Here is a 26,210-nt window from a genome sequence, read left to right on the forward strand (position 1 = left end):
AAAGTTACAGGAAGTTGCAGTCGAAGGCACCACGAGCAAGACCTCGCTATCGCAGAGACATTTCAAACTTGGTTTGGCGACCAAATTATACCTACGGGTCTGAAAAGTGAATTCACAGGGACACCTAATACTACTATGCATGTGTTGGTAATGCTACAGCATTAGCAGCTGCTGATGCCTTTGGCGACAGTGGCGTCACTTCCCTCCAGCCAATGGGAATACTCCCGTCTGGTGATGTCACTGCTCTCCGGCCAATGGGAATACTCATGCCTGGTGACGTCAGTTCCCTCCAGCCAATGGCAATACTCCCGCATGGTGACGTGAGTTCCCTCCAGTCAATGGGAATACTCGAGTCTGGTGACGCACGTCAGTTCCCTCCAGTCAGTGGGGATACCCCCACCTGGTGACGTGGGCTCCCCCCATGCATTGGGTGAATTTTATGACTGACGACGCATTTTGGCCGTGAGGCTTCTAATTCCATAGCATTAATATTCGGCAACATAATTTTACAATCTGGGTGACGGGTGGCAACGAGCCATCGTGTACCAGCAAGTTCCGCAGTTCCGATTGCTGTTCGCGAGACCGTGCAGACCAGTAACGCGCAAAACCCAGAAAGCGAAAAAACTTCCTCGCATCGGAAGACTCCCGGGGAATCTTTCCAAAGGTTACGACGAAGTCTGCCCCCCGCGGAAGACTCCGCTCTGACTCACGGCCGCGCTCGCTGAACTTCCGACGCTTTGGCAAAGCATGCCGTGACGCTGTTCAAACGCGACACGCGACGAAACAAAGGGAGGAAAGTGGAGACGATGGGTGGGGGGTCGCCCTGTAAAGGGCGAAGAAACGGCGGCACGGAAAGTTAGCTGGCCGGACTGCAACTCTGCAGCAATGACAGTTCCGGCTCAGTGAATTCGCGACACGGAATACCGGCCGCGGCGACTACGCATTTCCGGCAATTCTGGATGAAAAAAGGTGTTAGTGCACGTCTGGCCCTCTTATTACTGCGCACCGAAATAATCCGGTACAACCGCCTAGGCACAAAATTACAACGTCCCCATAAGAAACTCAATACGGAGAGGACGCCGTGGTGTGGCGGCAACTGCAAACAAACTCTCACTGAAATCTGTTAAAGAGCTGTTGGAAAGCTAATGGAAAGCTGCAGGAATCCGATTCCACTACCACTTCCGCCGTGGATGCATGGGGCGGGTTGTGCACAACAGTCCAGCGAACAATATGGCGACGCCCAAGAAGAAAGAGCTCTATTGGTACGAACCTCACAAAACAGCGAGAGGTCGAAAAAGCGGTGTAGGCAGTGTTTTTCACACCCCGACTGACTATCAACCGTGGCCATTCAAGGAACGTCACATTGTGTGGCATGTCGTATATGCTTTATGGGCGTTTAACGTCCCAAAGCGACTCAGGCTATGAGGAACGCCGTAGTGAAGGGCTCCGGAATAATTTCAACCACCTGGGGTTTTTTAACGAGCGCTGACATCGTCCACAGTACACAGGCCTCTAGAATTTCGTAGCCCAAACAAGCGGTACCACACATAGTGCCCTTTCTGTAGAAAGAACCCGCGGGGCAAACCCGACAATTCCGCCGATAACCCATGCTATTCTTTCCAATGGGAGGCCGTGCTGCACAGCTCAGGCCCGGAGTACTAGCTACAGCTGGCGGGCGGACCCTGGCCTTGACCTGAGGTCTCTTCCCAAGACTGAAGGAAAGATGACAACTCCGAGCACCGCCGAAGATCTGAATCTTCGCAGAACCAATAAATGCAAATTTCTGGTCCTCGTGAGCTTTATTTTTTAGCTGAAATCACGAAGAACAAATGGCCAGGGAATGTAATGCGACGGAAATGGAACCGACTGCCCTTTAGGGCGACAGAATGGATTCCAAGGTGGCTAACGTGCAGGAGGCAGCAGAAAGCCAAGTGGGCGGACGAAAGAAATCTGCGTAGCCGCAGCTGGAACAGGAATAAAATATCAGATTGCTCGATGGCTGATTGCAAAGAAGCTTATCACCTAGTATTAATGTTTTCATGTTTTTGTCATGGAGGGGAGATATGGGTTTCTACATATTGCCGTTGCTAGAATAAACTTCTTTCAGTGGACAGTCAGCGCCTGTGTCTGTGTGTTCTCTCTTCTTGGTCCCCTCTACTGCGCTGTTTTTATGTAAAGGACAACGCTAATTCGAGGGATATGAGAAAGGTCCGTAATTCAGTGGACGTAGTTAGGCTAACGGTGGTAACCCATGGCTCACTCACACCACGCCGGGTGTGACGCATCATGGTTAAAATTGCCACTGCACCACTAATGAACCCTCTAATACTACCACTAAGAAACTAGTAACTAATAGTAAACACGTCCGCGCGGTGCGAGATGCAGTGCACGTTCAACAGCCCCATGACGGGGACACCGTGATATGCGCTCCACGTGTGTGTCCTTAGTGCCCTTCCACACTAACCAACCGGTCCAATCTCGAGCTCGTCCCCAACCGAAGTAGCGCTTCGCAGCCGCGTTACTTTCTCTCCGACGTCTGTTCCGCGCTCACGCGTCTTTAGACCCCGTTTTCTTTGACGCCGACGTCTCTCCCAGCACCTCGAACCCTCCGGCAAGGGCGCAGCCGCCGCTGGCCCCCAAATGAAAACAGACCTTCGTCCACACAACCCAGGCGGGCCCGCGATATGCGCATTTGACGCGGAATGAAATGATTCTCGCCCCCACCGACCCCCTTCCCCTGGCAGCGAGACGGCGAAGTCGGCCAATGTGTACAAGTAGAGAAAGGGAGACCCCGGCGCCAAGACGGCGAAGAAGAAGCTCTCCGACGCCAGGGAAGAAACTGGGCCGCCGCCGAGCCGTCCATCGGCAGGATCGGTGTTGCCTCGAGGCCGTCGAACCGCGCCAAAAAGACGGGCCGGCCCTCGAGAGAGGGGACCTGAAGACGGCCCGCATAGAGCTGTTGCCGCCGCTGCTAGCGACGTCAAGAAAACCGCCCCCGATTCGCCGGACGACGCAGAGAAGAGGAGGACTGAAAGAAGGGTGGACAGCAACAACCCTTCGCTCTGGCTGCCGCTGATGGCTTGGCTCTCCGCCCGGTCCTGTTTTCCAGGACGCGGTGGACGACGATTGACGAGACTTTCCACCGGACGATGCATGCACGAGGCCCAGAGCGCGGAAACGGGGGCAGCTATTACGGCGACAGCTTTCTTCGAGGAAGACGGAGTGGCCATCGGCGTAGTACGTCTGCAGTAGTTTCCGTGGGAGTGGATGACGGCACTACTCCCACAGGTACTCCCAGGGCATGGGGGTGGATGGCGCCGTGGTCACTACGTCCCAGGCGGGGGCAAAGAGTCACGCAGTCTTCTAATAACGGTCAGATCTCCAAAGTTCCAACCACGAAGAGTGGGTGCTATGACTACTCTGGAGGGACACAACGACAGGGTACTTTGTGGTCATCCGATTCCAACGCGAGTTCGAACCAGCGTAATACTGATGAGGTCACCTCGCTAAGTGGGGGAACCGCACACGTAGACACCTGCAGGCTGTTTGCATGACGGCGTAGATCTTCCAGGTCACAGATCTTTGCCGAAAATTGCGGATTTTAATTAGCATCCAAGTGTCGCTCATGGGGTGGAGCTATTGCCGGCAGAACATTTGCAAGGCGCGAGTAGCTAACAACCTCAATGTCAAGACGAATCGCAATTGCGCGAAATGATTCCGATAGGCAGAGCAACCTGGATAATCTGCACCCTGGAGACCGCAGCCAACGCTCCTCACACAATGGCCTCGAGAAACAATTACTCCCACGCGAGTCTGCGAGATGCACGACCGCTGCTGCCCACATCACTGCACGCACGGTTGGACCGATAGCCTTCAGGGCTAGTGATGGGTCCAAATGCTAAACAAGCACAATAATATTGGCAGACCTTATGACCGGGCAAAGTCACAGCACACTTCAATAATGCACAAAAAAAATATTTAAAGCCAGGCTCGTAGGGCCAATCTAACCATGATAAGTAATCTTTCTTCCGCACCCAATTCATTAAACGATTACAAAACTTTCTCCGGTGGTCTTTGAGGGACTTCACAGACCACCTGAATCTCGCGTACGACACAAGTCCCCGCCCCCTCCAGCCCACGTTTGGGATGCTCTCCGCAACCACATGCTCAGCAGATATGTAAACACATAATTCAGGTGCTCCGAAATAACTGCTTTGAAAGTCGGTAACTTGTCCACTGTCACCCTCCCCCCCCCCCCCCCCCCCAATCAAAAAAAAAAGGTGACAGAGAATGTGACAATGGGGCACCAGAAGTGACGAAAGAGGCGGCGGGTATTTCGATAAGCAACTCAGCATACTGTATTGTGGGGAGGGACAAAGACTTCATCGCCAGGGACAAAGCTGGCTTCATCCAAATAATGGATTTTATGCCCCGAGGCAGTAATCAGAATATGCACGTAGAAAAAAAAATGACAGCTCCACGACACGTTCACTCCGTGAGCAAGCAATCCAAGATGATTGATGGTGTTCACTGGCGCAAGGACATCTTAGGGCCAGAGAGCGCCAGAAATTGGTAAGGAATGCAGAAATTTGCGGAAGTGACGGTAATTACAAGACCATATACACTTCCGCCAAAACTCCAGATATGCGTCGCCGTAAGCCATTTCCATCCCATTTGGATGCACAGCAGACGAGCCGAATCGCGCGGTACCTCGAGCAGGACGCCGGCGACCGGGAACGCAACAAGCAGAGCGCGAAAAGTGCACAACAGGGACAACACAGCTCGCCGGCCAGTCTGGCAGGAAAGGGGCGGGGGGGGGGGGGGGGGGGGGGGGGGGGGGAAGCTTTAAGGAACCTTCGCAACTGGTTTCCACACACGCTCGCGGGCCTTGATGGTTAACGAAGTGTCCAGCCCCCCGCAGTGTCGTTAAGGCGCCGCTTGCTAAACCGCACGCATGACCAGAGAGGGGGGTCGGGCCACAGAAGTTGCGATCTCAGTTGCGTACGACAGTGGAGAAACTGCGGTAATGGACAACCACCTAACGTCGGGAGGACCCTCCGCTACGATAACTTTAGAAAAAAAAAATGAATTAAAAGAAAAAAAAACTAGGCGGCGAAACCACTAAATCAGCAGATCACAAACGCTATTAGAGCATGATGTGAGGAAAATTAGAGGGGCAGCCTCAAGAGACTGAAGAAAGCAGAGTAGGTTAGGGAATAAACACCAGTTAACGATACCTAGGGCCGGTAAGGCGAAATGAAAATGATCCCAGTTACCTCGATACATCAAACGTTTGGAATGGCCTTCGATATCACTGCCGTATCTAAGCACTAATGATTCCACGGAAAAGCTGGTGAACAACGGAGACAGTTTTAAAGATGAGTGAATGAACTATGACATTGTTGGCTTTTTTGCCTCTTTGCTGGATTTTCCCCACATTTTTCTTCATATTCATCAAATTCAGTGTTAGCATTGTATGACATGCGTCTTGTTTAAAATTCATATTATGTGTTGAATGATGATTTACTGGCACGACGGCACCTGAGGCCAAAGAGCGCGAGAAACTGGCACGGAATGATCTCAGAACGATTAATTTATTTTAAGTGATGGCAATTAGAGGACCGTCAGTGGCATTGGTAAAATATTAAAAGGAGGTGAACAATACAATAAGCGCCAAACTGACAAAAATATTGTGACGATGGCATAAAATTTCGCACTTGAGTCAAAGCTCGCCCAAATGTGGCATGTTGTAAGAAAACAATTGTATTTTAAAAAATTGAGCAGAAGTTTTGTGTCATCGGAATCTGTCGAATGGGTGGAAAAAACTTTAGGATAAAGTGGAATGCACTGATTGCTATCGACTTGTTAAGATTCTCTCACATTTCTGTGTGTCTTACCAACATGTAATCCCCTTGGTCAAATGTTTAGGGGAATCCCCCAAGGTGGAGTAGATTTGTAATGAGGGAGTAATTACTCATTGGCATCCACCCGAGCGCAGCCGTACGGCTACAAAGGAAAGCTGTACAGCTTTCTCAGAAACCAGGACGAATTTTTCTTTAACTTTCTTTAACTACGAAGTTTCTGAGAAAGCTGTACAGCTTTCCTTTGTAGCCGTACGGCTGCGCTCGGGTGGATGCCAATGAGTAATTACTCCCTTATTATGTAATCCCCTTACTGGAGTAGCCAGGCCGGAAGGCAATACAAGTAAATCAACAATTGAACAGATAATGTGATGCAGAAACAGATAACCAGTGATGACAGCCAAGTGACTGACAACGAATCCCTCCGCCGCAAAAAGTACTTTGGGGAGGATGACTGGAAATTTGTGAGTAGTATGTATACACGACTGCCTCAGCTGGAGCTGACTTGAATATCAATTGGTAGCTAGACATATGTCCTGCTATGGAGGCAGACGATCTGACGAAGGCATCAAGATTACATTTGCAACATGAAGAAACAACAACGCTAAACAAGCGCAGGTTTTCCCCACGTTTAGCAGCCGTCTTCGTGCGCACTCCGACACACAAGCTGCTCAGCTAACTATCGGAACAGCGCACAGGAATTCGTCACAGTCGATGCGTTGTGCCAAGGCAGCATAGCTTATCTTTCCGAGCCGCCGATTGCGATTCATTAACCACCTTCGGTTAATTGGGTCGACCGGAACGCGTCACGGCCTGGCTCTAGAAACAATGCGGCCGGACAAAGGGAAGATAGCGACGCCTAGCGCATCCACTATTTCTTATCACAGGTCGGCGAATTTCGAGCAACCACTACCGAATCACAATGGCAGTAGCTATTTGGCATATATCACAGAACAGGAAGCACGCGAGATAAATGCGCCGCAAAGTGCATTATCGCCACGAGTTCATCCCGACATAAAATGCCACAAAGTAGCGTTCCTCGCGAATCCCGGTCCCATGACCGGACTAGCCTTTGTGTTTGGTTCTGCGGTGAATGACGATTCCAAGTCATAACAAAAGTGTTCACAATGAATCGTCGCTGCTACTTGATGACAACTAAACACACATCCAAATAGGCGCTCTGAGCGCCTTGGAAGGCATCTAACAGGCAGAGCGCTTACAAAGCGGACGCTGTAAAAAACCAGAGACAGCTGCGCAAGCGAGTTCTTGAGCGCATATCTCAGTCACCGCAAGAAACCGCCGGCGACGTCATTCGCATACAGCACAATACTGCGCTCGGCCTAAAAGAAATTCCGCGAACCGGAGCGCCTACACGCGTCGAAGCGAGAACTGGCAGCGGCGGGCTACAGCCGGAAATCGACGCAGAAAAATAAAGGGGGCTGCACCCCCCCTCGTTTACCTTGGAAGATTTCTCCTTCATCAACGAGTCCGTGTGCAACTTCGTATTCCCGCCGTTCGTTGGACCAGTTGACACCGCTTGTGAAGCTTCGTTGGAACGACGGCGAAGTCAGTGCAACGGCCCCGGCATGCTGTCTCCTTTCAATCCGTGCAGAAGAACACAATCAACAAGGGAAACGCACAACACAAACGAAATGCGGACGGCGAAGCTGGTTTGGGCGACGCGTTGGTCAGCAGCCGCTAACTCCGACGACGACACAAGCACACGGAACCCACAAACTCGGGCACGCCGTAACGGCAGCACAACACGCGAGCCGACGAGTCTGCGCGAGCGAGCGAGAGCAGCAGGTACGCGCCGATCACGCGGCGTGGCGCTACCATCGAGCGAAAAAAAAAGGAAGCCGCCAGGTAGGTCACGTGGTCGGAGTACGTCACGCCCGGCGCGTCGTCGTCTGCTACGCGCGCCGGAAAGCGGACGACGCGCGGCGCGAAAGACGAAACCGCCTGCATCGATACGGAAGCTTATGCGCAACGCTGTCAATATATCTGCCTTCCCAAAACAAACAAGAGCTTTAGGTTACAAGGAGAACACTTTAGCGGTGTGCATCGAACGTGCTATGGAAGCCAAGAAAACGGAAGATAGGATGATAAAGTGTGATATGTAAGGACTGCCCTCTTGCTTCGACGTGATTGGAGTAAGTTATTTGAATGAACCCATTTTGAGCCACTATCGGTTCTCGTATCGCGCGTAAACACATCGAAAGCCCCGGACAAATTAGAACATCTACGCCACCGATACTGAATGGTTGCCAATAGGGCTCGACGATATGTCAAATGAAAATCGAACTGAGCGGCGAACAACCCAAGCAAAAAGGAGTAGTTTTGGGGATCTCGGCGGCGTCGCTAGATCTTCACACCAAACGTAGGAACAATCACATGCACCTCTCATACTAAATGCATCGCTCTATAAATTACACCTAAATCCTGTCCCTCCCACAGGGTCTCCGCTCTTCGGGCGTCGTTTGTTTAAAGAAAGTTAAACGGGAGGAATTGTTTCGCCACTTCGCAAATTTATGCGCCGACTGCAGCAGCAAAACGTACACATAGTCAAAAAATTGGTTTTAAGCGTTTCGCTCGCTGCAGTGAAGAAAAAAAATATTCACAACGCGAAATTCGATTTCATCGCATGCGAAATATGCACGAGGCGGCGGGGGTGGAGTGAGGAAAACCAAAACGGCACGTAAGGTGTGCAGGTGCGATCTAGACCGGTGAACCGGACGTGTACACCAGGGAATTAAGAAAAAAAAAAAGCAGCTCCGATCGATAAGCACCCAGTGCACCCCCTCCCTAAATATTCCACGACTTCTCCGCCCCCGTACGAATTTCATTTTCCTTTCTTCGAACGATCGGAAGGTTCTTCGATATTGCGGGGTGTAGAGAACAGTGAGAAGAAGGAAGCAAAAAAAAAATAAGGATCATGGCGGTCGGGCGAGGTGGCTGATTGCTTCCAGCTTTTTTTTTTTTTTGCGTCTTACGGGACGGCCGACTCGGAGGCAAACGTCAAGAGCTTCATTACGTTTGCCCACAAAGAGCTCGGTTAAACGAAGAGGCTATAGTAACGTGTGTTCAGTGGCGGGCTAAATTAACGATTTTAAATAGACGCAGACAAAAGACGTGTATAGAAGCAGAGAGCTAAGAACACGAACGTAACTGTGTGGCGTAATCGGTCCGCGGCAGAGTGCGTTGTTTATTCTTTTGTTTACGCGAAAGCATTTCTCGGCTCATCAGTGGCGATCGTCGGACAAGACAGATCCACAGACAATCCAACACTAGCCACATAACAATCCACACATTGACTAAACAGTCCATAACTATCAAAACACTGGCCAATTAATATCCAAAGTCCATATATATCCAATCGAGAAGAGCCCATAACTCGAAACTGACTGACCACTTCCGGTAGGTGTGGTGACGTCACATCCATCCGCCATTACACACCAGGCGGCGACAGCCGCCGTTACGCTATGGTTCCAGACACCATAGTTGCGCCAGTCAATGCTTTCGCACTGATGCACCTACGGTGTCGTGAGTGCCTCGCTAAATTTTTCTTCCCAATCGCTGTGCACCCAAACCAACGTGCCTAGTGTTCGCTCTTGTTTACTCACCGATGACGACGATTCCTTATTCTGCACAAGTATTATACAAGAAATAGGACGCGGGCTTGCCGAATCTTCCTGTGTCTTCAGGAACGTAATCCGGCAACAGAACGGGCAATACTGACTTGAACGTAATGCCATCAGTTCTGCAAGTGCTAACCCTTGACCGCCTCGCTCAAAAGTAACACCACTGCGAGGCGAGTTAAGTGAAGCCCCATAGGGATAAAAATACGCTGTCGCTCATAAAATTCGCCCAAGAAAAGTGACGTCACAAAACCGCAGCATTCCCATTGGCTGGAGGCGACCTCACCGGACTGGAGCCTTGCCACTGATCGCCAGCATATGATGTAATTGAGTGTCCTTGTATTTTTTTTTAATATACCCGCCTAAAATGAAGGCCGGCTTCGAACCTGCCACTCTACGCTCAGCAACAGATGGGGGCTCAACTTCTGCCGCGGCCGGACCTAAACTAAACCGGTTCCTAAGAGAGAGAGGCAAAGCTACCAAGACCTCGGCAATAAATGGTCCTCTTAGAAAAACGGGATATAAACGGGTAGACCCTAAGAGACGGACGCGCCAGACGACGACTGTGCAAAAGTTTCGTGCATTCCTTCGAGTTACGATTTCCATAATGAGCAGAAAAAGAAAGGATATCCCTTTACAAGGCAAGACGATTCATCAGTGAAGGCAGATGAACTGCACGAATGCATAGGCAAGAACATAATTTATGCTCGGGGTCACGGCAAGTTAATGAAGACGGTGGTTTCAAAAAAAAAAAAAAAGGCTCCTCCAAGCACAGTCTAAAGGAGACAGAAGCGAGGCAACGAGAAAACAGGCTCTGGAGAATAGCTAATCACACGCGAAAATACTTAACTCGAAGTTCGTTTCCTAAATTAGGTTATCTTTCATGCATCTAAAATACCGACTCTACGTGCGTATTATAGTTGCAACGACAGCATCACAGACAAAGAGTCACGTCTCTTCCCATAAGGTTAGTGCCGAAGGCGTGAGATTAGACTGATCAATAAAAGTTTGAAGAAGGTGGTGAGAGGGGGGGGGGGGGTGATGGAAGGGAGAAGGAAAGTTACGAAACAGTAGCGGCGGCCCCAGTCTCGGCCGTCCCTGTTTACCGACATCTCGCAGTTCACAGTGACGCGAGTTTCTCTTCCGGAACCCAAGCGCGGCCTGGGACGCTGTCCCGAACGCCGCCGTTCGAAGGCGCGCCGGCCGTCACAGCTGACGGGACACACGCTGCTGCCGCTGAGGAGGAGGAGGAGAGAATAGACGGGGGGAAAAGATGCAGAGGGTAAGGAGCCGAACTTCGATCGGAAACAATGGAACCCCGCTCTCTCTCTCCGACGCTCGGCGGGACTTGAAGCGGCACAATCGAACGGGGTGAGGAGGGAGTCAATCAGGGGGAAGACCGAGGGAGAGGACTGTCTCCGAGGTGGAGGGGGTGGGAGCAGGAGACGTCGTGGAGTACGAAGTGGTCCGCTCAGCAGCTGCCGCAAGCGCACAGCGGGGTTCAACAACCCTGGGGCCCCTCTCTCCCCGACATCGTCAACCGCCCATTGGGACACACACGCAAAGAAAGGAAGGGGGGGGAGGTTGACGCGCGCTCATTCATTTGAGCACGAGCAGCACGGCATCACGCAAGACGGCCGCACGACGACGGTGTGCATGTGGTTCCAGGGTAAAAACTAAAAAGCAGAGCGAGCCAGTGCCTCCGAATGTCGTGCCATGGTTTGAGCCGGAAGGCTGTGATAAGATAGCTGCACCGAACGAGATAGATGCCCTAACATGATCCAAAATAAAGCTTATTTTCGTGGCCATAACACTGGGGAGCACGCTCAGGGGACTTGTACCTCTGCCACACGGGCACCTCAAAGCCCTTTGAGAATCAGGTCTTTATGTTCGAAGGCGCACGCTACACAGCTACACAATGAGTCACAATGTCAATGAGCGAGGCTGAGTTTTTGCGCAAATGGTCGACATACTTCATCGTCCTGCGCGGCGGTCGAGTGTCGGCCTCAGTACTGCCCTACTGACGTGCTCAGTGCAGCGGCACTGCGCATGCGCTCGAATGTTCTGACCACTGAGTTCGGATGTGTTTTATTTTATTGTTCCCATCGAACAAAATAAACTTCTCTTTCCGCACAACTACACAAAGTCTTTGCCCCTAAGGTCCTCAGAGGCGCAGGCACCCGTCCGGGACTTTTGGAGAGCAAAAGAGCGGCCTCTGTATAGTGTCTCCGTATTCGTGTATCACCACTAGGACCTGCAATCGCAGCGCCATCCAGCGTAGAAACGCTAAAGCGCCCTGGAAATCCGCGGCCGAACGCCACCCCGCACCTCCACCAAATGTAAGGTGGGATTTGTTCGGTGAAGCTTCTCAACGGGAGCAGGGCTAACAGCAGTCCGAGGTCAGCTGGTCGAGACAGGAGCGTGCACCAAGCGATGGCAATGCGGCTCGCGCGTATGCCCGTCGTCTTTACACGAAGAAAGAAACCCGAAGCAGCTAGTAATGCCTGAAGACATAAATATAAAGGTTTGTCTTGCTTTGTTTTAGGATGAGTGTTCATATTGTATGTTCTGTAATAAGGGAGTAATTACTCATTGGCATCCACCCGAGCGCAGCCATACGGCTACAAAGGAAAGCTATACAGCTTTCCACCTTGGGGGATTCCCATAAACATTTCACCAATATTGTATGTTCATATCTCAAGACACCAAACATTACCGTGGCAGCCAAGGCGATGCACAAAACCTGCTGCTGGTGACAAAAGAAGCAGTCGGTAGCTCTTTTATAGAGGAAGTACGGTGTATAAGTGTCAAAACTCAATAAATACGCAGCATTATCATTTCAGTCACCTGAGACGCAACAACAGGTGCTAAAGCTCAATGACTGTTTCGCCTTTGGACCGCACCGTACAGCCGCATCGCATGCTCCTTTGAGGTTTTGTTCCTTTGGGGAAAAAGAGGCTCCTTTGCTGGAAAGGCGTTCGAGGAGTGCCGTGTGACAGGGGTATAAACTGGTCTAGCTCACGCCATGACTAGCGAAAACCATGGCTTACTAGTAAATACATATGCCAGCAAATGCCGCTGGTGCACTCACGCACAAAAGCAAGAAACCACTCATATCTGTTTTTCCGAACGCGTGCAAAAGGGCGTGAAACGTGCTCTATTTCCCGGTCAGTCCTGCGACTTCCTGCGTATAGCCCTGCCACCAAGCAGAAAGCCCTCTGGACACCGGGAAGGTTCTCAGGGAGACAGCTCTGACCGCATCAATAATAGTTCTTACTACACCCGCTGACAGTAGTAGTCTTTCACTTGTCCGACCACGAGCCTACCAAGACATACCGCGCCACGCTTATCAGCAGCCACGTTCGTCCGCCATTGACAGTGGGCACCCATGATTACATATCTGTACCAGGCGCAATAAGCTCCATGGTTTCGCAAAACACAGGGTATAGCAACATGCACGACGACGCTGACAGCTTCACTGATGTCAGTGACCTACATTTGAAGCCACGAACAGCCAACCACAAAGGCTAAACAATGGGCTTCCCGCTTGCTACGTCTATGTCGGGCGCAGGAACAACTTTGTGACGTCAAGTTGACGGATAACTGCCGACGATCGTCAATCCCTACTCCTTCAACCACCTGTCTTTTTGTTTTCTATCACCCAGTATAATCTCTTCGAATTTCACTCGAGACTGACGAACAGGGCGATGCAGGGCAAGATTGGATCCCTTTGATCGCGCCGGTGTGTCCACGGGCTCTGTCGCTGGCACATCAGGCCGGTGTAACATCGCGCAAATGACAACGCAACGCTGCATTTCACGCCCTATACCGCCGAGAGTAATGGTTTATTTAAAAACAATAATAAAAGGAAGGGAAAGATTCTTGCCATAGCCCCGGCATCTGCCATCGCTAGGGGAAGCACCTGAGCCGGGGCCGCGGAAAAAAATTGCGACGACACTTTGGCAACTAAAGAGTTGAGAGGCGAAAGCCGAGGACACTGTGTCGTGACGGCTTCCGGTGGATGTGACGTCACACCGTTCCGTGGCTACATCGATACCCAAATTATACATCTTTCCGAAATCCTAACGTGCTAATCACGCTTAAATACACATTTCTCCATATAATTTGACATAAATCCGACGTTTTTCCGACCATTCTGTGACAACTGCCACTATGCCGTGACGACTTCCGGTAGATGTGACGTCACACCGTTGCCGTGGCTGCATCGACGTCCGCGCTATTTCAACATTTTTGCATATAATGAATTAATTCATTTAAAGTAATCAAACTTGGCTTCTAGGTTCATTATTTGCTCCTATATCTGAAGCAACCATTCGTTTCCTCTTATTTTTTTTAGTTCCCGAGTTAACACGAGTTAAACGCTGCCAAAGGTGCTGCACCCTCTGCTAACGGACGACAGTATGAGCCATTAAAGTCTTTCGCCTTAACAAAGGGATAGCAGGCAGACTGGAGAAATGAAATGAAAAAGGTGAGGGGACAGAAAGGGTATACGGGTAAGGAAGGTACAATATACGAGTATTCTATTTGCACTATAACATATGTACCGGTGCCGCCTACGCGCAGTGTGCCGTGTCCGGATCTCTTGTGAGGATGGCATTTCTGTCTCGGACCGATGATAATTGAGAGCCGAGGCGCTGCCCGCTGAGTGCGAGAGCAAACAAAACCTTTCCCGTCACGCTTAGATGTAAACCGTGGCGCTGAGAAATGGCGATAGGAATTACAAAGAGCACATTTTCTCCCCAGCTTGAACGGACAGATTAGTGTTCTAATGACAACAAACCTGTTTTCACTGAAAAGACACAGTGCAAACTAGAGTTAAAAAAAAAAAAGAAATACACCTGTCGCCATCCTTGGGCAGTTTTAGCAACCAAACTGCGGTGGCGCCGAAACAGCTTATTGTGCGCAGTTCACTGAGGCCATGCTACACCGACATTCACTACCAAGCGATGATCACGGAGTCCCTTTCGGTCTTGACGTCACCAGTTTGAATCGAGAAGCGGGAAAAAATTTTAAATCCATTTCCTCTGCAGTAAATGCTTTTTTTTTGTTTATTTATGAATACTGCCGTCTCAACATGGCAGGATATGCAAGGCATGAGTGCCAATTGCTGCTAACTGGCGATGTACCAAATTTTAGCAGCGTTACCAAAATTTTGGTCCTGGGTTTTAGTTAGTTTAGTTAGTTTATGGGGTTTAACGTCCCAAAGCGACTGAGGCTATGAGAGACGCCGTAGTGGAGGGCTCCGGAAATTTCGACCACCTGGGGTTCTTTAACGTGCACTGACATCGCACAGTACACGGGCCTCTAGAATTTCTCCTCCAAAGAAATTCTAGCCGCCGCGGCCGGGATCGAACCCGCGTCTTGCGGGTCAGCAGCCGAGCACCATAGCCACTGAGCCACCGCGGCGGCGGTCCTGGGTTTTAAATGTGGGTACATTAGCGGAATTAATACGGAGGTATATGCATATAATGATTCATTTATTCCTTCAGAGTTTATGCACTAAACAGTCAACTCAGCAATGTTGACCCAATGGGGGCTTTCTTCGCCGAGTCTTCCACTATTTCTGAATATGCCGGTCCACTACATCAAAACGCACTCAGCTGTACATAAAACCCGACTGGTACCGTCCCAAGCAACATCCCTCCGCAGTGCCTTCAGTGCATTCCCTACTGAGAACCTGTCTCGAAGCCCTAAAATCAGGCAGCAGCACTTAAATTGTAAAATTTAAAATAAGGCAATGATGCACAAACGGAGAGCGAATAGTGCAATGCTTCTCCACTAAGAAAAAAAAAATCTCCGCCAACTGTTCGACTGCCTCACGCGAACTACCTCACTGTTTGACTTAAAAGCGTTGTCTATGGGAGCTTCAAGTGTTTACATCGGTGCCCTCAGAAAACGTGGAGAAGACCAAATCCAAACATCCGCGGATGTTTCCTTTCCGGAAATATCCCTTCTAAGTACAGCCCTTCAATGAGCTGCAACCTTTATCACGTTTATTTGCTTTATGTATAGACACTGTGTATCAACTGAGCTGACACGCGGAAGCTCTGACAGTATTACGAGGTCCCGTACACCAGACAAGTTTTTAAAGCCATAGGTGCGGTAAATAAGCTAACTACTATAACTACGACAGTACTCCTAATTGGGCTAGACAAGCAAGACAACAGTAGCGCAGCGGCAACGCGTTACGGCTCAAATAATAATCTGCCGAAGCATTGCCGCACGTGCGGGGTAAATGGCACAAAGAAAATAAAATGCACACCTTTGTTTGCAAGTGACCATTCTTTTTATGCACCGAGGGCAATTAGTCGGTGAACTGAGGGAAGCCTTATATACATGCCCATAAGCCAGGAACCTTTGGTGGCGTTGACTGATCGTTGGTTATCGGGGAAATAACTGAGCTGTGTTGCTTATGTTCCTTTTTTTTTACTTCTGCTGGTTGGCGAAATCTTCCGGTGACGATTGCTGCATTGCCGTTATTTTTGGAATAAGAGCTGTACTACGCGAGGTACAACTTCTGATTTGTCGTCGGTTCGTCGTTGTGACGCACCCTGAAAGCCTAGCAAGGTCAAACTAGGTCTTATACCCCTGTCACACGGGCACTTTCGATCCTCATTGAGTCAATGCTCATCGAACTCAATGCAGATCGACGGTTGTCACACGGCCACTTTCAAGCGGAATCGAGCTCGATCCTGCTTGACTCGATGCCGGCCCCTCAAGAGTGCTTGAGGTTCCAAGCACAATCGAAAGCACTCTCGCTCTCACGAAGCTATAAAAATAAACACTAGTTAACAAAACAAAACTACAACCGTTGCTGTTGTAATTGATTAAAATGCAAGACAGAACAGTTTCAGGCACTATGCCTGCTTATATGCAAACATATTTATAAATAATCTCGACACCACGCTCCAAGCTTCGCCGTCAGTGTAAACAACAAAGATGGCGTCCTCCTGCTCGTCGACGCGCAAACTGTAGAGCGAGCGCGAGACGCCGCTCTCATCGACTGCTGGCTAGACCGCCTATAGATAATTTGCGGCGCCAGAAGAGAAACGCCGTAGTCTACGCAGAAATCGCTGAGGCGTTTCGACCCCTCGGGTTTAATCGCACAACAGCAGATACAGAGGTTGCGTTCTACGGATTTGGCTGCCGCTGACTCCGACTGCACAGTGCTGCCGGACATCACCTTGCTATGGCTGTTGGCATGGCTGTTGGAGGAACATTTGGCGCCACCTAGCACACATGAGGGAAACTTCTCAAGGAGCATTGAAAATGCCCGTGTAGCACCGGTTGTTTCAAGCGTGCTCGAAAATCTCGATGCAGATCGAGTTCAATGAGCATTGAAAGTGCCCGTGTGACAGGGGTATTAGTCATTCTGCCACAGCCATGATATACAAAGTATGGCCGGGGGTATATCTAATGACCAACTAGCATGACCATTGACCAGCGGTCATGTGACCTTTGACCTTGACCTCTGATCTTCCGTTTCGTGATGTGTTTAAGTTGACGTCAGCGATGACGCGCGCTCCTTACATCATAGCTGTCACTTGTACAACCAAGCAAACCAAACGACGTCAAGTCAAGTAAAATCAAGCTTAACAGAGCTTTCACTCGTTTAACTAGATTCAAGTCATGCTTAAAGTTTTTCTTTGTTCGGTCTTTTCATCGTTTTCTATTAATACCAGCATACTTTGAGGGATAATTTTTTTCAGCTGAGAGTTAGCGCTTGCCCTTGTGGTACTTCGACTGTCGTCGTCATCACGCGCTTTTTGCACCATGAGTTACCGGATTGGTAGTACGGCTGTACCATCTGAGCTAAAACTCGCTTACAACTTTCGATCGTGCATACGTGCATGCCGTAGGCTGTTGGAACCCTAATGGAAAACTGCTGGAACCCTGTTGGAATCATTTTGGAATCATTTTGGAAGCATGCTGGAAGCATGTTGGAAGCATGTTGGAAGCATGTTGGAAACCTATTGGAGCCCTGTTGGTACCCTGTTGGTACCCTGTTGGAATGCTGCTGGAACGCTGCTGGAATGCTGTTGGAACCCGGTTCCACATACCACTTCTGCCGTGCATGCTGGCGCCGGTTGTGCACAACAGTCCAGCGAGCAATATGGCGACGCCCTGAAAGGAGGCGCTTATTGGACAGGTGTACTGGTGCGAACCTCACGAAACGGCGAGAGCCCAAAAAAGTGGTGTCGGCGGTGTTTTTCCACACCCCCACTTACTATAAACTGTAGCCATTCAAGGAACGTCACATTGTGAGGGTGGCATGTCAGCACGGCCGAATGCTAACCCGTGCGCCCGAACAAACAAGTAGATAGTGGCCAAGGTTCCACTTCGCTCAGGACAGATACAGCCCTGATCGTATCGATTGCGTGGCAGATTGATGAATCGACAGGTCGAACATGCCTTACCATCCTCTCCCTATACCTTTTATTTCAGCTAGTCGCTGCTCAGGTGCTTCGGGTTTCGATGGCAGATGCCGCGGCTAGCAACACCTTTTTATTTTTGTTTTTATTTTATTGATCAACCACTTACCGAGCACTTATGTAAACAGTGAGTCGTAACCACCAATCAGATGAAATCAAGCCTGTGGTTACGTCAGGCCTGCCTACTCAACTGACCAATGAGTTCATCGACGTCGACTTCCAAGTGAGTGCCCTTAATACATGCACATCAATTTTGTTTGTTTGTTCGTCTGTAAATAGTAGAATGTCACCAGGTTGGGACATCTGGGTCACAGGGGTTCTTCAAGTGTAGATCCGTACGGAGGCAGGGACGATGTAGAAGCCCCTCCACACCTCTCGCGCACGCCTTCCATTCTTTTGATACGAGACTTTTTACAGACAGCGAAACAGCACGAACTGCGAAACAGAGAGCGTGCATTACTCACGTCTGAGCAGTAGAAGCCGTTGGTCCGGGGGATGCCGTCCACCTCTGCACATGCGACAGTAGAGAAAGAGAGAAACATGTTAGTTCGCGATCCGTGAGAATCGACTTTGGTGTAATGGGCCCTCATACTGCGCATTATAAAGTCACCCTGCACAGTCCACGAGCGTCCCGTAGGTGCAGTGTTGAACAGCGCAAACTTCCTTCAAAGAGGCCATAATCCTCAGCGCAGGTAGCATAGCAGCGCGACAGCAGTATTGACAAGGCTGATTCTGGAGCATTTGATATGGCATAAATAATTTTCAATTGCGCGGAAGTTTCGGTGGCTCATTAAAAGAAAATGATCGCGTGTTTACGCCGATGTAAGAACTCCGACATCCTCTTCATTTACAGTAGGTATAAAACCTGCGGCACTTTCTGCCACAGTGAATGACGCCGTTTCTCGCATCGAACCCGTAATTTCATCTAGCTCAAATTTATATTTTGCGTAGACGAACGACTACACCTTGGCCGTCTTTGATGGCTCAGAACAGCGGCGCCATCCGTCGTGAGGTGCCCCAAACGCGGGCAGAGCTGTTCCAACTTACGGTCAGCGAAACTCAGAGACGTTCGGCGTTCCAATTCTGCCGAGCCCAAAATCTTATCAGCCCCAGCATCCGGAAACACACCCAAGCATCGTATCAACGACACGCTGCGCGAGTGGCAGCATATCGCAGACATTTTCACTAGGCTATTTCGGGCACATAAAGTGGCTACCCGCTGTACCTCAAGTTGACGCAATCACTTGACGCAAGAAAGGACGTTCTCCGCTACCGGAAAGCAATACAAACAGCCTGACACTCGAGCACCACGGAATGTCTTGAGAAGAAGATAGGGGGGAAGAGGGGGGGGGGGGGGAGATAAGCGGAGGAGCGGCGACGCTTAACGACCGCCATAAAGAGTCCAGGTATCAACAGGTGGCTATCATCAGCGAACGCTCTTCCCGGTGTTACGCGTCTACACAGGGATTAGGAATGACATGCGCGACGACGAAACGACCCGCCGGGTCTCCGCCCATGCCCAAAATGATAGCGAACGTGAGCAGCATCAGGCAGCCACGTTGCACAGGCTGCGGTGTCACTTGAGCGCCGTCTCCAGAAACACCAATGCCCGTGCCCAATGGCCGTGCCCACCCCAATGTCCATGCCAGTTCCCAACGCCCATGCCCAGTGTCCTATGAGCAGTGCCCAGCGCCCAATGACTACTGCCAGTGCACACGCCCAGTGCTTGTGCTCAATACTTACGCCAAATACACACACCGATACCGATACGAACGAAGACTCGAAAATGGCTGATCGACCATAGGAATTTATTTCGTATTTTTGCACAAGCCTGTACGCATGTTAGAGTCTGCGTCACCCTCGTGCAGAGCGACGCCTGGCCGTAGCTGCTGGACTCTAGAGGCAACGCTTGCACAGAAGTAGGCGCATACAAACACAGAAACCAGGCAGGCACGAGACTCTAAAACCATTAGCTCCTGTCAACTTAGAGTTTTTATTATCTATAGTGGTCACTGCTCGAGCGCTACACAGAGGGGTGACGAACGCTGCACTGCGGAGCGATAGGCAAGTGTTTCTACTAAGGGTTTACTGCGACAAGGCATGAACTGCCTCTACGAGGGGAGTTATATTGCTTTCCCGCTACATACTTGCATACAAATTCAAATTTACACCGACACTGGATCCGGAAGTGCGGCTCACACTGACAGCGTTCTTAACAGCGAGGCCATGTTCACGGAGCACGCTTTACAGCCTCCGAAATGAGCCCGTGCCCGAGCATCATGCCGTGTGTCATGCCGACTGCGTCGCAGCATGCGCCCTTTGTGAGGTCATTCAAAGCGGCAACTAATGACGCGGAATCGCAAACCGGAGTAAGCAGGAGTCAGTAAAGAAGGGGGACGTGCACCAACGTTAGAGTGGCCGCCATTTTGGCGAACATGGAGCACGGCAGAAATGCCACACGCTTGCGTGTACGCTATCGTCGAGGCCGAATATCACCGTTGATTGCAGAGGGACAAAAAATACGGACGATTTAGCGTGGTTATCCCTTATAAAAATGGTCTATGGACAGTCGATAGACTTCTTATAGGGTCTATTGCCTTCATACAGAAATTTCTTTTTGTCCATTCATAATCTGTAGGCTGTCTATAGACAAAATTCTAAAATTGTATGGCCATGAATCTATAGATTCCCTATAGACTGTCTGTAGCATCTGTATTGCCTATAGACTGTTCTCTAGGATTTGTCTCTAGAGAGTCTATAGACTTTATAGACAAGTCTATAGACAGTCTAAAAAAATTTTGTAAGGGTAGGCCAAATGCGTATTAGGTATGCTCGCACTTTGGTTTTCAATCCGGTTTCGGTCTCAGTTCGAGGCTCGGCTTAAGATTGGTTTATGGTTTACAGCGTTTAACGTCCCAAAGCGACCCTGACTATGAGGGAACGATACTTGTACCCTCCACGGATATTTTGAGCTTCGGGGATGTCGTAACTGCCCGACTGTACTGCTCGAAAACAGACTGTGTGGCCTGGAACCTTTTGACCAGCCCTGTACGTTCGGCTGGGACACAGCGAAGGTGCCGAAACAGCGAAACTAAAACAGAAAAAAAAAACTAAAAAAAGGCAAGAAATTCTAAACCGCGTAAACAGGCTACACGCAAAGCCTGTTGAACTGCCTAGTTTATAGAAGGTCACGGAACGAAAACAGTGCCGATTTTTGTCTGAACGCAATGTTTGCCATGGGGATACAGGCTCGCAAAGCTTGGTGCTCACGGAGCTTATTTGATGTTAATCAACTGTAAAATTAATTGAGGTAGTAGTTTCAGAACGGGGCGTCAGATTTCTCTCGATGCACTGTCACGCTGATAGAAGCAAGCTGCGACATTTTAAAATTTGTAACATAAAATTTCACCATTTGAAATAAATCTTTACGCTTGAACTGAACTACATATCGACTGAGCGCGATGACCGGACGGTATTAAATTCAAAGTAGTTATTTGCCAATAACTGCGAATAGCAATAAGAAAGCGATGATTTTCAAATTCGCGCCCCATTCTACCCCACTCTCCCCGGTACTCTCATTGTCGAGGGGACGACATGTCGCAGGCCTTGCACGTCCTACGTCACAATACGCCGTCGCTTTTGATCGAAGACTAAACAACTGGGCCGGCTCGGCGGAAGACCACCGACGCATCGTCACCCGACGCAGTCTCCCTTCCCCCGCTCGGGGGCGTCCCGTAGGCAAAAGCCTCGTACTGCGTTTGAGAAACGGAATCGGTTGGCGTCCGCAGCGCGGACTGATACAGGACCACGCGCTGTTTACGCATACCTCGTCCCGGGGAGCGCAGAGAAAGCGAAACCCACGAGGTCGAAACACTCGCGCCCCAGAAACGCCGAGCATATGACGCACCGGCAAAAAGAAAAAGTAAATAAAAATAAAAATGCCTTACGCAGCAGCCCGAGCGAAATGCGGGGGCGCGTAACAAAGGCGAACTCAGAATCCTGGTTGCGCAACAAGTGTTTGGTTGGGTTGTTTTGGGTTTCGAATGGCGCATAGGCGACTAAGTCTATCGTGGGCCAAACTGGGTGAAATTGTCCTTACCGCTTTAAAGAAAGTGCAAGTATTCCGAAAGTTAAGCAACCCCGAGAAAAACTACGTCCAATTCAATAACGGTGACGTCGAAACCTTACGCCGACGTCACCGTAGTTCACCTGCCAGATCGGTCTGTGATGGCGGTAACTGCATTTCTTTTTTTTCTCCTACTCGTAGTTTACGTAAGCTCCGTTTTCAGTAAACGTGGTGTCTGTCGTTAGAATGCGGTTATCTATCGGCAAACCCGCCACCTTCACATTTTTCTTCAGCATCAATCACCCAAAGACCCATAACAAACCAACAACTGCGTTACCTCCTAAGAGCAAGTGGTGACTAAGGCAACAAGAAAGGTTGCTATTTATAGCCGCTCTCACCACTCACGAAGGGGGCACAGAATTAGGCCACGAACGGCGCGCGCCGTGTCATTAGACGTATTTTACCATATCGGAGACGTACTACCGTTTTACCGGACCCCTCTCGCGCATGCGCAGTCGCGCCACCTGGCCGCATTCCTGTCACTGCGCCTGCACGAGAGGCGTTCGGTACGTCTCCGGTAGTACAGTCAGGGGCAGACGTCTGTGAACCCCGTGTTCCTGAAACGAAACCGATAACTCTGCTATAGCCGGGGTCTGAAGACCACACTTGCGGAGATGAAAGAACGAAATTTTGACTCACTTCCTCGAGTGCGATCTCCGGCCGCCAGATAACAGCACAGCTACCGGGCTGCGTTTCAGGAACACGTGGTCCACAGACTTGTCCCCGGTGCGCTAAAAACGTTAAATTTCCTCATACAACGTATCGCCACGTCGCAAGTGTGGACTTTTCGTTAATTTTTTTTTCGCTCACCGTGAAAGACGCCCGACTTTTCTAAAAGATGGGCTCCTTAATGCTGTGGCGTTGAAATGAGCCGAGCTCCACAGAACTCCGAAAATATTGCCGTCGACGGACATAGATTATATTCAGATTAAAAAAAATATAAAGAAACGAGAACAATGTGTCCCAGCTCTGGTCGACGGGGGCAACCTAGAAATATTGAAAAATAATAAGTCGCTGCCTGTTAGTCGGCGGACAAAAAGAAACCACCCCATCCGAGGGGTCAAATTATTATAGTCTTATACAACTTAAGTCTGCAATGAGGCTCCGCCCACATTCAGCCTCCGTGCACAGAATTCCTCCACAACGAAAAAGTAATCCACTGCTTACACATTTCCTGTGACCTAAACAAGAAGCTTATGATAAGAAAAAAATTTTTATGAGCTCTAGAATTTTGATGCATGGATTTTTTGATATAGACACGCATTAAAGAGATGATTACGTTTACTGTTGCGATTGGGCAGCGGGGTAATAATACAAGACGCCGCGGAGTGCGGCCCAGTGTTATCCACTATTGTTTTTTAAAGTTGTATCCAACTACAAAAGCGCGAACAAAAACGACCGAGTCAAAAAAGGCTTAGGTTACCTCTCGCCAAGGTGGATTTCTGCCAATAGCTGCAGTGAGCAACGAGTGGACACTGGCCACAACGGCTGAGCTCCGACGCAGGAAGGCGTTGCGAACAAGATTTCCACACTGCGCATCCGAGCGACCCGAGCCGGGGGTTGACAGCGGTGCTTGGGACTCGAGGGCGTATACGCGGAGAGCATGCACTGACGAGAAACACGCGGTGGAGAGGAGGAGCCTGCCCTCCCCCATCACAGACAGCACCTGCCTCGCCGGTCAATACGGGGCCCCGAGGAAAGCTTCGTCCGCGCGGGAGGGACGTACGCTACACGTGCGTCTGGGTAGGCGGGACACGCAAATTCAAGGGCCGTCGAGAACTCTGTCCAGTTTCTGTTGACACTAATACCCGTGCCACACGGACAGATTTAATGCCATTAAGTGCTTACTGCCTTTTTTTCACCCCTTTTTTCAGCCCCTAAAAGTTGGTAGCATTTGTGCCAGGGTCGACAAGCGCTCTGGTTGTGCTGTTCGTGATAAGCGGAAGGTGTGCAATGTGAACCATGTAAACCGGTACATCAAATGTGAAAAAGGTGTAGTGTACCAGATTCCGCTGTCTTGTGGGCGCAGTTATGTCGGCCAAACTGGCCGTTGCATGAATGTTCGCTTACAAGAGCACAACTTGTCGCTGGGAAAACCGCCTTCTTCGAATCTTGCCAAGCACTGTATGGAATGCAGGGGCTGTAAGCGTTTACTTGATAAAACAACTTTTGTTTAGGCATCCTAATCAATTGACAAAAGGTATTAGAGGCCTATCATATCCACAAAAACCAGCCTACATGTGTTAGTGACCCATCTGTTGTCCTGCATGAACGGGAATTTTCATATCTGGACGCGCCTGCGTGATTGCTTAAGTTTTGATGTTTTTGTGTTTTTTCTTTTGAGCATATATTTTCTGCGTTTGCGAATAAACGCTTAGTTGCGAGTCAGCGCTTGTGGTGTCCTCTTCTTCGTCCCTGCCCTGTGTGCGCTGGAAATTTTTCAACATGGTTTACCAGCTCGCTCGAATGTCAGTCTTATTGCCTTAAGTTTTAATGACATTCGTGCAGTGCCACACGCATAAATTTAATGGCATTAGCCTTACTGCCATTCGCAACCTACTGAGTTCGCCACAACTCATTCGCCCGTGCAATGCGTACTCTCGTTACCATTCCACACGCAGAAAAGCATGCAGCTTTGTTAGTAACGACTTCCTAACCAGTAGGAAATGGTTAATTCTTAACTTTCAGGCAGATGAGGCATCGATACCGCATTTTCGATGTGAAGAGCGCCATTTTAACCAGCCTCATTGACAGGTACTCTCGACTTGGGTGCTGACATGCGAGTTTATGGCTACTTTTTCGACTTGTAAAGCAGGAACAGCCGTATTTTCTGAAAAATCACTTTTATACTACATTTGAACAACATTTCCGATATATTGTGCTCATTAGCAATGTTTACATTCAGATGAAACTTTTTACTACCTTGCAAGCATTATCGTCATCGTCACTTGCGATAATGGCATTAAATGTGGACGTGTAGCACCAACTCCGAAAATAATGGCATTAACAAACGTATGGCCTTAAAGGTGCGCTGAAGAGGAATCTGAACTCGCCTTTTTGCCGCCGGAACTCGATCTACACGTTCCCAGCATTCTTAGAAACTTCGATTTATTGCCCTGTGTGACATGAACTACAAAGCATGATCAATGAGTTAGAAAGGCAGAGCAGAACGGTGGGGCTTAGAATTAACATGCAGAAATCCAAAGTAATGTTCAACAATCTAGCAAAGGACAGCTGTTCGTAACTGGTACCGAAGTGCTGGAAATAGTAAGAGAATGTGTCTACTTAGGGCGGGTAGTGACCGCTGATCCGTATCATGAGAGGGAAATAACTAGAAGAATAAGAATGGGGTGGAGCGCATATGGCAGGTTCTCTCAGATCATGAATGGCAGTTTGCCAATATCCCTCAAAAGAAAAGGTTACAACAGCTGTATCATATCGGTACTCACCTATGGGGCAGAAACGTGGAGGCTAACAAAGAGGGTTCAGCTTAAGTTAAGGACAACGCAGCGAGCTAAGGAAAGAAAAAACTATAGGTGTGACGTTAAGAGATCGGAAGCGGGCAGAGTGGGTGAGGGAACAAACGCGCGTTAATGACATCGTGGTCGAAATCAAGAGGAAGAAGTGGGCTTGGGCAGGGCATGTAATGCGAAGGCAAGTTTACCGCTGGTCCTCAAGGGTAACGGAGTGGATTCCAAGAGAAGGCAAGCGTAGCAGGGGGCGGCAGAAAGTTAGGTGGGCGGATGAGATTAAGAAATTTGAGGGAATGCGGTGGCCGCAACTGGCACAGGACAGGGTTAATTGGAGACACATGGGAGAGGCCCTTGCCCTGCAGTGGGAGTAGTCAGGCTGCTGATGATGATGAGCGAGAGGTTGCTGGGAACAGCGACCTGGGTCTCACAAGCCCCACCGGTGGCAGCACCTGTCATTGCAGGGCAGTGGTGCACACCTTTAACACTGCACCACTACGCCAGGAGGAGTTGTATGAGGACTCCCAGGGATCTACGAAAGCAGAGAATGACTAATTCTGCATATATGGGACTTAACCCATTAACCTATCGCGTCACATATACCCGTAAGGCGGAGCTCAAGTGTCCGCTACAATGTTTTGCTCCGGCGCACGGGCCGTTTC

At 49.7% G+C, this 26,210-nt stretch overlaps 1 protein-coding gene across 8 annotated transcripts in view; it reads right to left on the minus strand.

Moving 5' to 3' along the window:
- Positions 1 to 26,210, minus strand: part of LOC149347261 (rab11 family-interacting protein 4A-like) — a 253,361-nt gene that overhangs the window by 48,130 nt on the left and 179,021 nt on the right. For 6 of the 8 annotated variants that reach the window (XM_089586954.1, XM_089586952.1, XM_089586953.1 and 3 more), the window contains one exon: positions 18,417 to 18,460. The exons of 1 other annotated variant lie outside the window; for it this stretch is intronic. In XM_089586954.1, the coding sequence (XP_089443080.1) occupies positions 18,417 to 18,460 (44 nt within the window). Of the gene's footprint in view, positions 1 to 7,320; positions 7,666 to 18,416; positions 18,461 to 26,210 lie in introns of those variants that run through there. One more of the 8 variants, XM_089586958.1, reaches the window with a different exon arrangement.

This window comes from Amblyomma mixtum, chromosome 4, assembly GCF_055824585.1.
Source record: "Amblyomma mixtum isolate Tamu chromosome 4, ASM5582458v1, whole genome shotgun sequence".
Classification (NCBI taxonomy): domain Eukaryota; kingdom Metazoa; phylum Arthropoda; class Arachnida; order Ixodida; family Ixodidae; genus Amblyomma; species Amblyomma mixtum.